General features: G+C 47.2%; 1 protein-coding gene across 2 annotated transcripts in view; it reads left to right on the top strand.

Annotated features, from left to right (window-relative positions):
• ABHD10 (abhydrolase domain containing 10, depalmitoylase) overlaps positions 1–16,821 on the top strand; it is a 324,283-nt gene that overhangs the window by 139,292 nt on the left and 168,170 nt on the right. For both annotated transcript variants that reach the window (XM_069637182.1, XM_069637183.1), the window contains one exon: positions 3,829–4,012. In XM_069637182.1, coding sequence (XP_069493283.1) covers positions 3,829–4,012 — 184 coding nt within the window. The remainder of the gene's footprint in view (positions 1–3,828; positions 4,013–16,821) is intronic.

Here is a 16,821-nt window from a genome sequence, read left to right as displayed (position 1 = left end):
TTTATCCAGGAAACCACGATTATAAAGGATAAGCTCTGTCCTGATGATACTGATGAAATAATATTTTTAAATGTTTTCCAGGAACCTTCAGAGGGCAGGAAGAATGGAATTTGTAGACCAAATTGCGGAAATCCTTCATTCCCTGGTTGTGGTCAAGGAGAGCGCAAATATCATGATTTGTGGTGACCTGAATATTGACCTTTTTAAACCAGTTACAAATGGTAAAAAGGTGCTTGCTCACAACTGGTTGGAAGAAATGGAAGCAAGACAACTGCAAATGCTAAACGGGAACACAATTGGAGACCTGGTACCGGCAGCAACATGGTAACGAGCTGACACAACATTTATAATTGACTATATGTTTGTGTCCATAAATTTGCATGCCCGAATAAAGTCCTTTGAGATCAGGAAACAAATCAATAGTGATCACAACATGCTGATAACAGGCTTCAAAACGAATTCAAAAGAGGCTACTTCAACATGGCATCATAGTTTGTTTTATCAAACAGGGTTAGACTACGCTTGGCGACGCATGGGGTCGCCCAGTTGGCAACAGCCTATTGTCACCACAGTACCCAAACGAAGTATGCACAGTTACTGCTCCAATTTAAGATCAAGAATGTGGGGCTTAAACTCAAATATGGTGCGTAAACATTGGTTTGATCCAGAGATACAGATCCATAAAAGGCAGATGAGACCAGCTATTCGCCAGGCTCAATTAAAGGACCAGTTACTCCGAAAAAAGGCTATCAGAACTGCCAAACGGAGGTATAAAATCTGGTTGAAAGCCCACTAACACTTGACCATCCAAAATGATGCAGAATCGCTGTTATCTGTATTGATGAACAAAAATTCAAGAGACTTCTGGAGGATTATTAATAATATGCAGGCCCCGCAAAGGGCTTTGCAAACGTGTCTTGTGACGGAGAAGGATTGGATTTCTCACTTTGAGGAACTATATAAGTATCACAAGACTGCTGATGGCGGGAATGAACATCTGTTTCCTCCTCGAGCAAAAAATTACTGCAAAGATGACGACATTTCTATAATCTTGAAGGCCAACAACTCGAGAGCCCCTGGTCCGGATGGATTAACCAACTATACCATCAAACAACTCCCCGAGATTTGGGCCGAGTTTTGTGTAGCCCTATTCAAAAAAATAAATGGTCAATCTCCCGAATCATGGAAATCGGCGGTTATTGTACCAATATACAAAAAAGGAGACGGATCTAACCCTGGAAATCTCCGGCCAGTGGCTCTTTTAGATGTCTTGGGCAAGATCTATGCCACTGTTTTGCAACAATTGGTAGCGTGGACTGCTAAAACAGTGCATGTCAATGCCCGTCAGGCTGGGTTTGTCAAATACGTGGGTTGCTCTTTAAATCTACTGCTACTTAATCTGATAAAAATGGAGGCACTGAAATCAAATACTATCATTTATCTGGCCTTTATCGACTTTTCCAGCTCATTTGACACCGTTGACCGGGACCTGTTATGCAGCAATATTTAGCTTGTACATATCGGATCTGGGCAAAGCGATAGATGCAGTGGTTTCATGCCCGCCGAAAATAAACAAGACACTTGTAAGCTGGCTCTCATATGCTGACGATCTTGTGGTTATGGATCAAACACCTGTCGGCTTGCAACGAAAACTAGGTGCAATTCAGACCTATGTAAGAGAGAATCGCCTGTTGAGTAACGCAAACAAAAGTGAAGTCTTAATTTTCAAAAACCTTAGAGGGGCCAGTTCAGGTAAAGCAAAAAAATTCAAATGTTTTTTGAGTGGGATTCCAATGACGATATCTCAAAGTGTCAAATATTTAGTAATGGTTTTAAGTTCCTGTATCAATGATGCCCCTTGGGTGGCAGACACTAAAAGGAAATGCACCCAGCTAGCAAATCAAGCATTGCTCATGAAAAAGAGATTTGGGAAATTCTCTTTGGAACCGGTACGGCTGTTTTATCAACAAAAAGTTGTGCCGGTGTTGATTTATGGAGCAGAAAATGCCCTGGGATGTTCGCATGAGGTGTGGTCTTCCCTGGAGCACCAATTTTGGATAAAAGTGTTGGGTCTCCCTAGAGGGACGTCGACCGTGTGTATTAGGTATGAGTTATCTCTCATTTCATTACAAGTAAGGAATGGAATTTATCTCTATTCCGAAAGACTCGCGCCCAAGAAAACATCTTGCAATTTGAACTTCTTCACACTGCAACGGCCGAAGGTCAGAGCTTGGTGGCCCTGTGGATGCACAGATGTGAAAGTTTACTAGAAGAATTTGACATTAAGATCAATTTGCTCCATGAAAACCCATTTGCCGCAAAAATGAAAATCTGGCGCTTAGACTGGGAAAGAACTTGCTCTGAAAGAGCCATGGCAAAACTGATAAGTGCCCCACTAGAAGTACGAGCTTTCAACACGACGCAGCGTTATATCGGCCTATTCCCAGAACCCAATGCACGGAGACGTTTCATGCTATTTCGGATGAATCTGTTTAGAACCAAAGAGCATTTACAAACATGGAAATGTAACAAAAACATAAATCTCGGGTGCAGATTCTGCACAAAAGCACCCGAGTCATTGAAACATTTGGTTTTATTTTTTAACAATTTTTGAAACGAAAGAACTCGGCATTTGGGTCCGTGGGGGATAATCCACCCTTCTTTGTGTGCGGAAGAATGGTGGGGTCACATGTTCAATGGAACAGACTCGAAATTGTTAATTCCACTAACGCAATTCCTAGCGACCATTGAACATCAGCGAAGTACAGTTTCTGGTGCTTAGGTATCAAGTCGAGAACAAAGGTATATATATTGGGCAATAAGAAGTCCGATGGAATGGGAAAAGGGAGTTGACGATCTTGAATGTATGTTATTTGTCATTGGTGGATTTTTGAAGTATGTAAACATTTTTTTAAAGGTTTGTATAAACCGTATATAAAAAAAGGTACATTGTGATTCTGTCCCACTGGTCCCTTCCCAGAAGGCACTTAGAGACATTTCAACATCCTTTGCTCCCTTTGTGCTGAAGTTAAGAAACCTTAAAATGTTGTGGTTATTAACTATACTGACTACCCTCCTGTCGGTATCCATAGTCCATCCCTTTTCCTTCTTTGAAACTGTCCTCTGCATTCCTTTACAGGGTGGGTTGTATTTCGTAGTGTTTGACTGTCTGTTGTGATAATAAAGTACGTTTACAACCTTGACTGGACACTCCTTTTATCATTTAATGATAATTGTATTTTCGCTGTGTTGCAACTAACCAAAGATGCACAACCTTTAGAGGATATAAGCCTGTCGTTCCGTCTGTTACCAAAATTGGACAAGGAGGTTTATAGTTTGAATTGCATGCTTGTTTATTCCAATTTGTTCAGATCCATTCTGGTGTATTACAGGTGTCGGGCTGATTGATGGTTTAGAAAACGATGAATCACCTCTGGGCCACTGTTACCCTGCAATTTGGTTAGTCAAAAGATGAAACAGCACATTTTGTAGTGCAATAAATTCTGATTATTGCAGTAATTAAATATATTAATTATTTGGCATAGTCGATTACTTTTTCAAAGTATTAAAAACGTTCAAGTAAAACGTGGGGCAGATGTCCGAAGAGCTGGTAAGTGGGTCATACACATAGTTAGTTTGGCTTTTTCACAAATTCTTGAAAACCATGTCTGTAGTCCTGCTCCTAACACCAGTGTTCAATGTTCATTTGACATAATGTGGCCTATGTATTGTACACAAGTAATTCTTCCCATCCTATCCCTTTATGATTCCACATGTGTTTTACTTTGGAATTTCAACTTTAAAAGTTGCCTCTTCTTTGGTTGTTAGTTTGCAGATACAAATCAACCGTGCAGTTCCTTAGTCGCCCAGATCTCCCAAAATTGGCTTACCAGAAGGTTAAAGGCAAGAATCCAGGCGTTGTTTTTCTTCCCGGCTTTGCTTCCAACATGACTGGTCAGAAAGCAGTTGCACTTGAAGACTTCTGCAAATCTCTAGGACATTCATTTGTAAGGTATGGTGAATCACAGTTGATAGTCTAGCAGTGATTTGTAAACCACCCAAGGCAGTGGTGGTAAGCCTACTCGTTGCTAATTTTCCAATATGTTTTCTTTGAAACCTAATACTCTATCCCAAATTGACCATTAGTTGTATGAGGTTTTAGTTCTGTCAGGCTTTCTAATTCTTACGGTAACCTTAAGATTCAGCGCAGAACATGTTTGGTTGACACGTCAATAAAAGCCACAGAGAATGTACACAGTATCCACTTAAAGGTAGGAGGCTGGGAAACTCTAGACTGCTTGCTGGGTCCAGATGTAGCATAGGATCTAGGAAAACCTCTAGGAATCATGTTTGTACGATGTTGCCAAGAGGCTGGCAAAACCTCTGTTAACACATTTGGTATCCTGACATAGCCACAATACTAGGAAAGCCTCTGTGAACCATTGAGACCATAAAAAGAATCCAGAGATTGATGCCAAGCTTCTTAGGGCCTTTGGGAAACTAATACAGCACATGTAAACAAATATGGAAACCCCTTCTAAACAATCTTGGTATATTTATTATCTTGTCCAATCACAGTCCAATATCGTATGTGTAGAATGTGGTAAGAAGATGTGTTTTGCTGTAATGTATTGAGTGTTTTATGTTATGTGCGACTGTGTGGTGATGCAAAGGGTGTGATGTGACTCGGGGTGTAATAAGTGGATATAGCAAGCTAATGTGCATAATGCCATAAAGTTTTAATGTGGATTTTCTGTTTTGATACCGTTTGTGAGCCAGATATGTAAGAGAGATGGCTGTAATGGATGATGCAGGTTGGCTTCCCTTAAGGAAGGATGCGTTAAGGAGTCAATGTTTATTTGGCTTATGTCTAGTAAAACAAGGAGGAAGGACGAGCACATTTTCCCAGTATGTTCTTGTTCAACAGTGTTTCAGATGGGAAAGGAGGACTTTTAATCAAGACCTCCTCTTAACGAAAACACTTGTAAACAACCATTAAATAGCTAGGTCAGTGATGAAGCCTCAAAAGGGGCAGGGAAGATGTCCTATACTTGCTAGAAAGCAGATCATAGCTCATAGCTCATCTGGATTTCCTTGGTCTTCAATGCCTAGTATATGCTTTGGAAAGCCTTTGTGATGGCCCACAGTTGAGGGGTTCACTACTGCACAGGACATTTGACATTTTGTACTCAGAGTACAGCTTTTTGCAGCCCCTCCCACACCCCTCCCCCAAACAGCAGATTTGTTCCTCCATGGCAAGTACTTGAGAGTAGATTTCCGGGACTGACGCCATTTGGCACTGAATCCTCCACTTCTGCCAAGGTAATTCATTAGGTGCCCATCACACCCAAGGTGAGGCACTGTGATTTGCTATTAAAATCAAAACTGACCAAAGCTGAACAGAGTTGCTGAAAGAAATGCCAATGCCTTTAGGCTGAGGTTCTCTCTGATGCAATGTTTACCTGCTAAGCTCCTACCAATGAGATTCTGAATCCCCAGGCAGGAATTTGTCTGCAAGTATGCAAACACAGGTTGCACAAGTCCAAGGACCAGAAACGCCAAACCTTGCATTAGGGTAAATCTCGAGACCACAATAGCTCATCAACAATGTCACTTTCACCCTTGTCTGTCACCGTTGTAAGGGCCAGGATAAGCAATTCACACAGACTGATCAGACCTATGAAGTGTGAACATGGCTCTGCCCACCACCTGATTCCAGCCACAAACTTCTTTGCAATGCTCCTGCGGGGCGGACGTTCCAGGAGGATGATGCAGCTTAGTTTCCCTGGCTTTGCCTTCTGGTTACATGTAGCTTGGAGCCTCCTCTCCCTTCCCGCTGCCGTTCGGCGGGGCCCCTGCATCTATTCCTTGTCGCGGCTGCTTGTTCCGGTTTGGGGGGTGTTCTGCCTTCTGAGACTCTGGGCTTCAGGTCTCTCTCCCAGCATGGCTGCCCTTCGTTCCGCATGCTTCTGTGTCTTCATTCGGCATGCTGGGTGTGCGCTTCCAGTCTCTGGCCATTCTCTCTCTTTCTCTCTTTCTCTTTCTCTCTTTCTCTCTTTCTCTCTTTCTCTCTTTCTCTCTTTCTCTCTTTCTCTCTTTCTCTCTTTCTCTCTTTCTCTCTTTCTCTCTTTCTCTCTTTCTCTCTTTCTCTCTTTCTCTCTTTCTCTCCCCCCACCCAGGGAGGCGCGGGAGCTGGCAGAAACCCACTATTCATTCCTGTGTGTATTCGCTGTGTTGCACATATAGCAAAGTTGTTGGTTCCTGCGAATAAGGGAGGATAACCTAGATCCCTATCTAGGGATTGCCTGTCTTCTAGTGGGGTGGGCTGGGGGGGGGGGGTTACGGGCCGTTCACCCCCCCCCCTCTACCCCAATCACCTAGAGGGTGTTCAGCTTAGTGGGCTTGCCTGCCTAATCGCAAGTGGGGAGTGGCTGCCCCTTGGGGGAGGGCGGTTTGGGGGGAGAGAATTCACTCGAATAGTTTCATACCCCCACCATTGTCTTTTCAGCCTAAAGGAAATAGACTTGTGTTCTTTTGTGAAGCAGGAGGGTTGTACATCTAAAAACCACCTCATGGTCCTGCATTGGTGGATTTTCTTGGGTACATTCACGTTAAGGATGAATTATCAGTAATGTCATTTTCTGTCAGTTCAGGTAGTAGCGTAAGGTGGTCATATCGCCCTTGTTAGCCAGAGCCTCCAAATCTACAGTTTCATAACTCAGTTCCTGAGAGAACCATTGTGTGCTGGTGTACAGGACCGGGTGCTCCTGGCCATCATGCAACTGGCATAGGACAGCTCCTAGACCCACTTTGAAAGCCTATGTCTGTAAGAAGAATTCTCTATTCAAATTGTGCATCTTGAGGGTGGGCTCTTTTCAGCTCCTAAAAACTGGGTTATTGGTCTAGTTGGGGTCCAAACCATTTTGTTGGTCTGGGCATTCTTAGCTTGTCTATATAAGATTGGTTGCAATGGTCAAAGTTCAGAATTAACTGGTGGTAATAGCCTGCTAGACCTAGGAAGGCCAGGAGTTATTTTTGTCTTTGGAGATGTTCATGCCACCACCTTCACTTTCTCAGTCTGGGGCCGGATGAGACAAAATAGCCAAAATACATGCATTTTGGGTTAGATGACCTTTTTTGGGGATTGGCTTGGAGTCCTGCCCTTCGTAGGGCTCGATCTTATAGGGGCAGAGGTGGTCTTCCCAACTACTAATATGGATCGCTATATCATCCAAGTATGCCTAGCGAAAGCAGAATAAGACTCGAAGGATTTTATCAATAAACCTCTGGAAAGGTAGCCGGGACTCCAAGTAGGCTGCATGGTAGAACGGTTAATTGGAATAAACCCTGGGGTGTACTGATGGTGTTTTTCTCTTTATCCGATGTGTTCAATGAAGCTTGCCAATAACCCTTGGTTAAGCCCAGGGTAGTAACAAGCTTCACATTTCTGTCGCTCTATGAATACGTCAATTCTCAGCAGCAGGCAGTTATCGAAGACTGAGATCAAATTCAGTCTCTGGAAATCGATGAAGAATTGTCTGGTTTGGCGACAAGGACAAATGTGATCAACAATTGCACAGTAAAAATATTGCAAAAAATTGATGTCCTCTCACCAGTTTGTTTTTAGGCACATATAAAAGTAACCAAAAATTCCAAGTGTAAAAAGCTAAGGTGATACAAAAGTACCCTTGTTGCATTGCAATTTAAGGTGCTGTGTGCACTGTTAAAAAAAATAAACTAAAAATGCAAGAGTTTAAAAAGGAAACCTAGTTTCCCAGTACTGATAGTCTGAAGGACTGATTAGTTTCCCCATAACAATGAGCGCAAGGCAAGGGAAGTGAAGCTGGAGACTTTACTTGCCTTCAAAAAGTCAGATTGGGTTCAGAAGTCGAGCAAAAGAAAGGAGGAACCTGCCCTACAGATAAGGTGTCTATCGGCCACTTTTACTCCCTAAAAATTGTCAAATACTCCCAAAAATGTAAATTGAGGAGTAAAAATACCACCCAACAAAAAATGGGAAACAGACACACAGAACCTTGTGCCCCTCCTTTCATTCACACAGCTCCATGGATATGTTTAGACCAATAGAGCCCATAGTACCATAGGAAGAAAGTGCTATTATGCATGCCTGGTCGGAAGAAGTATTTTAATGTGTATGAATAAGGAGGTGCAAAGAAATAATTATTGCAAAAATACTTCATACACTCATTGGGAATAATTTTTATCCTAAAAAGCATTTTACTCCTAATTTTAAAAGATAGGGAGTGAAATTCTCCACTTCCAAATCTTATCTGGAGCACTGGGAGGAACTATGGAGGGAGATTTGCAAAAATAGAAATCTTTTCTAACACTCCTCGGGTGTGTATAGTGCTTGAGTGGGGCAGAAAGCACACTACTCCTTTTTGTATAAGTTTGCTGTGTCTCACAGAGGTAACGCCCATATAGCTAACAGTTGTTGGCTCTTGCAGGGTAAGGGAAAATAGCAAAGATCCCTATTTATGGATTGTCTGTTTTCTAAGGGGCGGTGGTCACATCAGTGGGCTCCTGCTTGCACTGCCCCTCCCTGTGGAGTTTTAAGCTAAGCGGGCTCACCTCCCTAATCCCAAAGGAGGTGGCTCCCCTTTGGGGAGAGGTGATTAATTCCCTGGTTTCCTCAGTTCTTTTTGGTTATTTTCTATGGTCCTCTACCAAACGGAAACTGTGGTAAGGCAGTTTTTGTACAACCCATAAAGGAAAACCAAACCCCTCGTCAGGCAAGTAAGATGGACAAAGCAACAAGGCATAACTCTCAGCTAGAGGTTGCAGGCTGATGCAAAGGTACAATTAGTCCACACTTCTTTAAAGAAAATGCGCTGCACTCATTTACTGAAAAAAATATATATTCTTTATATTCTACATATAGGTTCTTTTGTGTCGAATAAGTACTTCTTTTGTGTCGAATAAGTACTTTACAGATCTCCACAGAAAATACATTGTATACTAATCAAATCAGTAGCAGTCTAAAGAATGACCCTCCTCGCACCCTCTCAGGTAGGCACCCAACATACATTTTAAAAGGAGGGCAGCAATGGAATCACATAGCCTAGAAAAGCTGGTGACATCCACTATGGGCCTGCTCAACTAATTAAGTACTGTCTTTAGAGCACAATACCCACCTGTTTAAATATGGTAGGCCCTAGACTCCCTGGACGACCCCCCCCCCCAACCCAAGCGACGGGGAGAGAAGTGATATCAGACCATCAGACCTTGAGACTTCTCTCCCTAAACGTCAATGGACTGAACTCTCCGAGCAAGCGAAAGGCAATTCTACTAAAACTCCAGAACGAGGAAGCTGCGGTAGCCATGCTTCAGGAGACCCAGCTGCTACCGGCGGATGTTAACCGACTTCGCTCCCGGCTATTCCCACTTTAATCTTTCGCCTCTGGAGCAACCAAAAAGGGAGGCACTGCGATCCTCTTCAGAAAGGACTTAAACCCACAGGTACTGGAAACGAAAACGTGCCCAGAAGGCTGATTCATAGCGGTAAAATGCCTTCTGCTAGGAGACCTATACACCTTCATCTCGGTGTACGCCCCCAACGCTGGACAATCTAACTTCTATAACTCACTGGGTTCCTCCCTCGCACGTTTCGTAGAGGGTCAAATGATAATCGGAGGGGACTTCAATGGGGTTCCTGATCCCACCAAAGACCGATCACACCCCCCCCCCCGACTCAGAGCGACTTTACTTAGGCGCTGAGCCTCCTAAAGCTGTTCAGATCCTTAGAGATGGTGGACGCATGGCGGGTGCTTCACTCCACCGAAATAGACTACACCTTTTACTCATACGTCCACCGACCTTCTCGAGGATCGACCTCCTCCTAACCTCCCCTCAAACCCTGGCCTTTGTCAAGGAGGTGTCCATCGGCACAAGAGCCATATCAGATCACGTTCCGGTGATCTTAGAACTCTGGGCCCAGAACCCCAAACTCACAACTTGCGCAAATGGTCTTTATATGACCCGATCCTCAATGATATGGCAATAATAGACAAGATTGCAAAGGAGATTAAAAATGTCTTCAATGAAAACCCGGGCCTCAGACACCTCTGTGGCGAATAACTGGGACGCCATGAAGGCAGTGATTAGAGGCACCCTGATCGCCCAGGGAGCGGCCTACCACCAGAATAGGTGACAGGCCCGGATAGCCTTGAAAGAAGAGCTGAGGGAGGCAGAGGAAGTCCACAAGAAAAAAGGTTGGTCCCCCAGGACGCAGCGAACCATACGCACAGCCAGGAAAAAAACTAGACGCCCACTATGCGGAACAAACCGCACTACTCATGGCAAAGGCCATACAATCATACTACGCGAAGAACAAGGCGAATAAATTCCTGGTGGCCAAATTGGCCAAACGGAGACGAACTAATGTGATCGCTGGCCTGCGCGACTCCAATGGAGTCATACAATACTCAGAACTTAAAAAACAACAACTAGCGGTGGACCATCTGACTTAGATCATGACAGCAACCCCACGGAACCTATTGCAACAAACGGAATACGTGCAAAAGGCAGCACTGCCCCGACTCCCCGACATGGCAAGAGGTGATCTGGAGGAGCCCATTACGGAGGAAGAGATTGAGGAGGCCATTAAGTCGCTCAAAACACGAGCCCCGGCCCAGACGGATTTTCAACCAGGTTCTATAAACTGTTCAGACCCCAGCTGATTCCCCCCCTGATAACCCTCTTCAACTCCTTCAGGGAAACAGGATTGGTAACCCCATCGATGCAGGAATTGACTACCATCCTCCTGCCCAAACCTGGAAAAGATCCGAGAAACCTGACCTCCTACAGACCGATTGCACTTCTGAACATAGTCGCAAACATATACTCGCAAATTCTGGCGAACCGCCTGAGTCGCGTCCTACCGGAGATCATCCACCCGGACCAGGCAGGCTTCATCTTACACCGGGCGGCAGGAAACAACATCCGGAGAACCCTGAACCTGGTGGACCTTGCCTCCCGGAATTCCCAGAAACTGGTCTTAATGGCCCTGGACGCGGCCAAGGCATTTGATAGGGTGGATTGGACATTCATGAAACACACCTTAGGGGCCTTTTGGCTTTGGGACAGCATTCCAAACAATGGTCCTGGCCAACTATAACGGACCAAGAACTTTCTTGAGAATCAATGGACACAGCTCGGCTCCAATCCCCCTGTCCTGTGGAACCAGACAGGGCTGCCCGCTGTCGCCTCTGCTCTTCGCACTCACTATGGAGCCCTTTGCCCAGAGAATTAGGCAAAATGACCGGATCAAGGGCCCACAGGTCGGTCGCACACAACACAGAATCGCCCTATACGCGGACGACTTACTGCTCACGATCTCAGAGGCCCACTCGTCCCTGAAACATGCACTAAGAGAAATAGCCAGCTATGGAGAAGTCTCAAGCTTTGCAGTAAACTTAGCCAAATCATCGGCCCTAAGCATCGGTCTCACCCTGAAAGAGCAAGAACCACTGGCCAAGATTTGCCCGACTACGTGGGGAAAAGAGGGCTATCCCTTACCTGGGGGTCCACATCCCAGCAGACCCAAAAGACGCATATAAAGCTAACTTTCCCCAGTTGTTCGAAGAACTGGAAGGAGACCTGAAACGTTGGGCGACCCAGGAGAGCTCACTGCTGGGACGCATTACAGCCTGTAAGATGAACTCCTTCCAAGGTTCCTGTACGCCTGCGCCTCCCTTCCATTGGCGATCCCCGCACCAACTCTTTGTGATATACAGAGAAAGATGCTGAAATTTATCTGGAAAGGTAAGAGGGTGAGAATCCCCCTCAAAACGCTACTGGGGGGCTCCAGACTGGGAGGGTTGGGGGTCCCAGACTTGCAGGCCTACCGAGTGGCGGCCCAATTAGCACAGATCTAGGCGTGGCAAACTATCACAAACCGCCCTAGATGGGTAGAACTGGAACAATCACACGTGCCCTTGCCCCTACGATTTCTGCCACACATCCCACCCCCCCCTTCAGAGCGCACTGGGGAGACCTCCTCCTATCAACCAAACATACTCTAAGCTCCTTGGACTGGGCACTGAAACGAAAGGGAGTGCCAAGAGGTCTGAGCCCACGATCCCCGATCTTTCATAATCCAGCATTCTCGCCTGGAGCGCACCCCAGCAACTTCCAAAACTGGATAAATGGTGGTCTGGAGACCATAGACCAGCTATACGCGCGAGAGGCACCCCTCACATTTGAGAAATGTAAGGAAAAGTTCCAACTCCATGAAAGGGACAGATTCACTTATATCCAACTGCGCCACTGGTGCTCGCACCCTAACTCTGCAGGCAGCAACACGCCCCCTCTCACCGCCCTGCAACTCACACTTGGGGACCTCCTGGCTCGTGGGAGGGTATCCACCCTATATAGGCGCTTTCTGGGCGACTTCCTGATCACGAGAACTCGCTGCATGGCCCAATGGGAGGCAGACCTGGGACACCCAATAGAAGACCAAATCTGGGTAGACATTTGGACTAGAACACATGCCTCATCTACCTGCATCACTAACCGGGAATGCGTGTATAAAATCATGCTACGGTGGTACTACCCGCCCCTTAGACTCCACCATATAAACCATCAACTAGACTATTCTTGCTGGAGAGGGTGCGGCCACCCAGGCTCCTTTTTCCATATGTGGTGGACATGCCCAAAGATCCAGCAATTATGGAAATAATGCTTGGGAACCATCACACAAATCACTGGAACAGCGATCCTGCTAGAACCAGAGCCAGTCCTGTTGGGAGTTCCAATCCCTGCGATCTAACCACGTTCCGGAAACACAGCAAAACTACTGACCCAATGTCTGCTAGCAGGCAAAACGGTGCTGGCCTGCTCTTGGAAATCCCCAGAAGGCCCCCTCATGGCCCAGTGGTGGACAAAGCTATGGGATATATTGATTGCGGAAAAGATGACAACAGCGAAGGCGGGAACTCTCCACCGATTCCAGACTATCTGGGCCCCTATACTAGAATATGACAAGCGATTCACCGCCCTGACCTACAATCCCACCAAGGCCCGGTGGACCCTGAAGGACCAAGAGAACCCTGAAGGAGACACATGGACGATGAGGCGCATAGCGGGCAACCCAAGGAGGAGGAATCCAGTCTCGGGGTCTGGGGGGACGGGGGGGTGAGGGTATGGAGATCTGGAGAGAAGGACTGGGGATTGACATGCCTAAATTGTTGCTTATGTTTTGTAATTGTCAACCTGCCTTGATTTACAAATAAACACATTAAAAAAAAAAATTGGATGCCGGACCTCAGCCCGATACCGACCCCTCAGGATCTGAAGGAAGGGCTGTGGGGGGAGAGAAGAACTCCATGGCACGGACATTTCTCCATCTGACGAGGAGATTCTTTCCATCCACACACCATCCACGGTGGTGGCGACTATGGCGGTGGAAACATCGAGGAGATGCCCGCCGGAGGCGGCGACGACTACGCTGATACCGTGGACTGGAATAATGGGCCCAGTGGCCCTGGTTCCCAGGTGCCCCCTAGGCATTTGTCGCAGGATGTCCTCTCGATACTCCACAAGCTGGTGTCGGAGCTCCAGCGGCACCACCGGTGACCCCGTTGACACCGGCGAAGCCGCCAGTGGCGAGGAGACACCCTACGCCTCCATTCCAACCATTGCTGCCCCCCTCGCTCCCCCCTATCCCTACCCCTCCAGGGCACGGGGATGGACACAGCAACAACGGATATGGACGATGACGCAGTGTTAGGAAATATTTCGTAATTGTAGGTAATTTTCCTTCCATGTGGCAACCCCTAAACTTTTTGCTGTTGTTTTACACCTTGTTCTTGACTTTGCCAGAGAAGTGCAGCCTTCTGCCGCACTCCTCTGGGCTTTCGCTCTTTTCTTACGGGGAAACTGACATGCCCTTAAGACAGTCAGTACCGGGGAACGCTGTTTCCCGTAGTTTCTTTTATCATGTTGCGGCTTTAGTGCAACATGACACAAGAGGGCACTGTAAGCTAAGTTACAGCTCTCTTGGGTCTCTAGCCTTCTACAGGCCCTAGATACTCTTTTAGGATGGTATTTTGATCGGTGCAAGTCATTCAGGGACTGGAATGGTGGCAGCGATCGTTTTGTTTATTTTGAGCTCCTTTTGGCGTTCTGAGCACGTTTTTTGCACTGAACCCAAAATGGTGGCCTGGCTCCCAAAATGGCCAGACCACGAGGCTCCTTTGTCCTGTCCACTGACTGTCTTGCTCCCTTCACCTTCCCCAGGTCGGGCGACCCGGGGCCTTCCTTATTTGGGCATGTACTTTCCCGCGAAACGTGGTTGCTTTCGCGGGCTTCTACATGTCGTTTGTGTGCCTCCAGGGTGTGGGCTGGGATGTCTGGTCTCAATACACATCCTGGGTGCCAGAGAGTCTAGGGTAGTGTGAATGCCTGGGACCACCGTGGTCCGTGATTGGTCCACGTATGGTATGTGTGTTGATGAGCGGATCTCCCATTGGCTCCCCTCCGTTTTGGCGCGAAGGGAACCGTGGATAAGAGGGGGCTGGAAACACCACTAGCATGTCGATCTCCTGAGTTCTCACGAACGAAGGAATACAGGAGCCAAGTATCCTGCAACCACGAGGCTGGACCGAGGAATCGCTGGTGACCCGCTGAAGGAATCCTCCTTTGCACTGCTGTCGTCCTGTGAAACCCTTTCCTCCTTGGATCGAACCAGAAGGCCTGTACTGGTGCTTCGACCTTTGGAATAGCAGGAACAGCTATTCCCGGCGACTTCATCATCTCCTGCCAAGTAAGCCTTCGGAAGTGTCTCTGGGCCATCCAGTTGACTGACCAGCTTACAAGGGAGTCCTGCTCTGTAACTGCCGCCAGGTTGTGTTGTATTTCGAGTCCTTGTCACTCTCCCACGCTTCGTGCACTTGGCGTTCCCAAGTCCGAAGGGAGGAGTGTACATTTGGCTCGAATACACACGGCCGCTCCGTTGTCCTGCTGCGGCAACAAACTGCTGGTTTCGTCGATTGGGACGTCTTTTTGCTCTACACGACTATGAGGCGTTCCCTGCTCTTCTGAACCTGCCAGCTGCTGAAACTAACGTGGAGAATCCTGGGTCTGCTTGCTTCGGGGACCGGTGAGTAGTTTAGCTAGGATCTGGTCGCCCTCCTGCAGTATCCCATTGTTTTCCCTGCTGTGTAAAAACAGCACCCTTTTGGCCGTACTCGCGCTCTGCTTCTGCCCGCTGTGGAGGCTGCGCTTGAGTTGCGGAACCTGTTCTCCTTCTGCTGTGCACTAACCCGAACTGCCTGACTTCCTCCGAAGAGCTTCCCCTTTTGCCCGATGGCACCGGCGTGGCAGGTACTTTGAGCACAAGGCTCCACTCTTCGCAGGGCTCGGACTTCCATCTAGTTAGGTGCCTCTGAAGGCGAACTGAGTCTAAAGCGTTATCGCACTGCCTGTTTTCCTTTCCTTTCAGGTGGACTACATATTTCGTGCTTTAAACGCTTGCGACTGTGTATTTGTATATATATTGTGTTGATATGGTATGTGTTGGTTTAATATTGTGATATTGTGATTTTCTCGCTACGGTCATTGTTTTAAAGGCCTTAAAATAAATGTGTATCTATTTTTGATATAACAACTGTTTGGAGTAGTTTGTAAGCGCTCTCGCTTTGTGTGCTCATTGCGGGCTTTCAGTCACCCTCACCCCTCTTGAGACCTAGTCTTGACCGCCGCGATCGCTACCTTAATTGGTCTGGCTTGTCCAGAGGTTACCCTGTTCCAAGTAATTAGGTTGGCCTTCTGAACTTCTGCGCCACCAGGACAGAGTTCAGAAATCTGTCTTAACACGCAGGACTGGGAGACGCTGCATCGACTGCGCCGAGAGCCTCTCCACTGATCGCTGGGTGCTGGATGCTCTCGCCAACGGGGACACTTTGGAATTTCAACTGAAGTGTCCACGAATACCAACAGTGGTCCGACAGGAACCAACACATACCTCAGCTGCTGCTGGAAGTTCGGGCCATGTTAAAAATAAACGGGCGCGAGCGACTCTGAAGCTCGAGTTTACTCAAGGTACTTTCTTGTAAGAAAGAACACCGGGGGCTGCTGGCCTAGCCTCGACCTACGACAGCGCAACAAGTACATAAAGTCCCAGAAGTTCAGGATGATCCTGCTGCAGCATGTGCTCTGCCAGCTGGAGGAGGGGGGATTTTCTGTCGTGGTTGGATTTAGAGGATACGTATTTCCACGTCCCCATACACAAAGGACACCGCAAGTTTCTGCGCTTTTGTCGTTCAAGGAAGCATTACCAGTTCAAGGCTCTTCCCTTTGGATTGAAGTCAGCGCCCAGAGTCTTCAAGTGCTTGGCGCCGGTGGCGGCTCATCGACGACTGCAATGGATCCACGTGTACCCTTACCTGGTTGACTGGCTCATCTGGGTCATGTCAAAGGACGTTGCCGTTGTCCACACAGCAAGGACCGGACGCTGCTGATGGAACTGGGGTTCTCAGTGAATTTTGGCCAGTCATGCTTGGCTCCATCGCAGGATGCACTGTTCCTGGGATCCAGGCTCGACTAGCGTCACCGTCGGAGGAAAGAATATCGTCCATCTTGGGCAAAGTGCAATGGCTGGCATTGAAGGTCGCCACGGTGAGGACCATCAAGTCTTTACTCTGCATGATGTCATGCATATACCTGATTCGGCTCTGCAGGTTGCGTATGCGCCCGCTGCAGGAATTCCACGAATCCCTTTGGGTCCAGGTGTATGGAGGCCAGGACAGGATCACGCTTGTGGAGGAGTTACCGTGCGTTCCAATATCGCCAGAGGCACGG

The sequence above is a fragment of the Ambystoma mexicanum genome, chromosome 7p, assembly GCF_040938575.1.
Source record: "Ambystoma mexicanum isolate Mex_15411 chromosome 7p, UKY_AmexF1_1, whole genome shotgun sequence".
NCBI lineage: Eukaryota > Metazoa > Chordata > Amphibia > Caudata > Ambystomatidae > Ambystoma > Ambystoma mexicanum.
The sequence above is the reverse complement of the archived record's forward strand: the minus strand, read 5'-3'. Positions and strand labels throughout refer to the sequence as shown.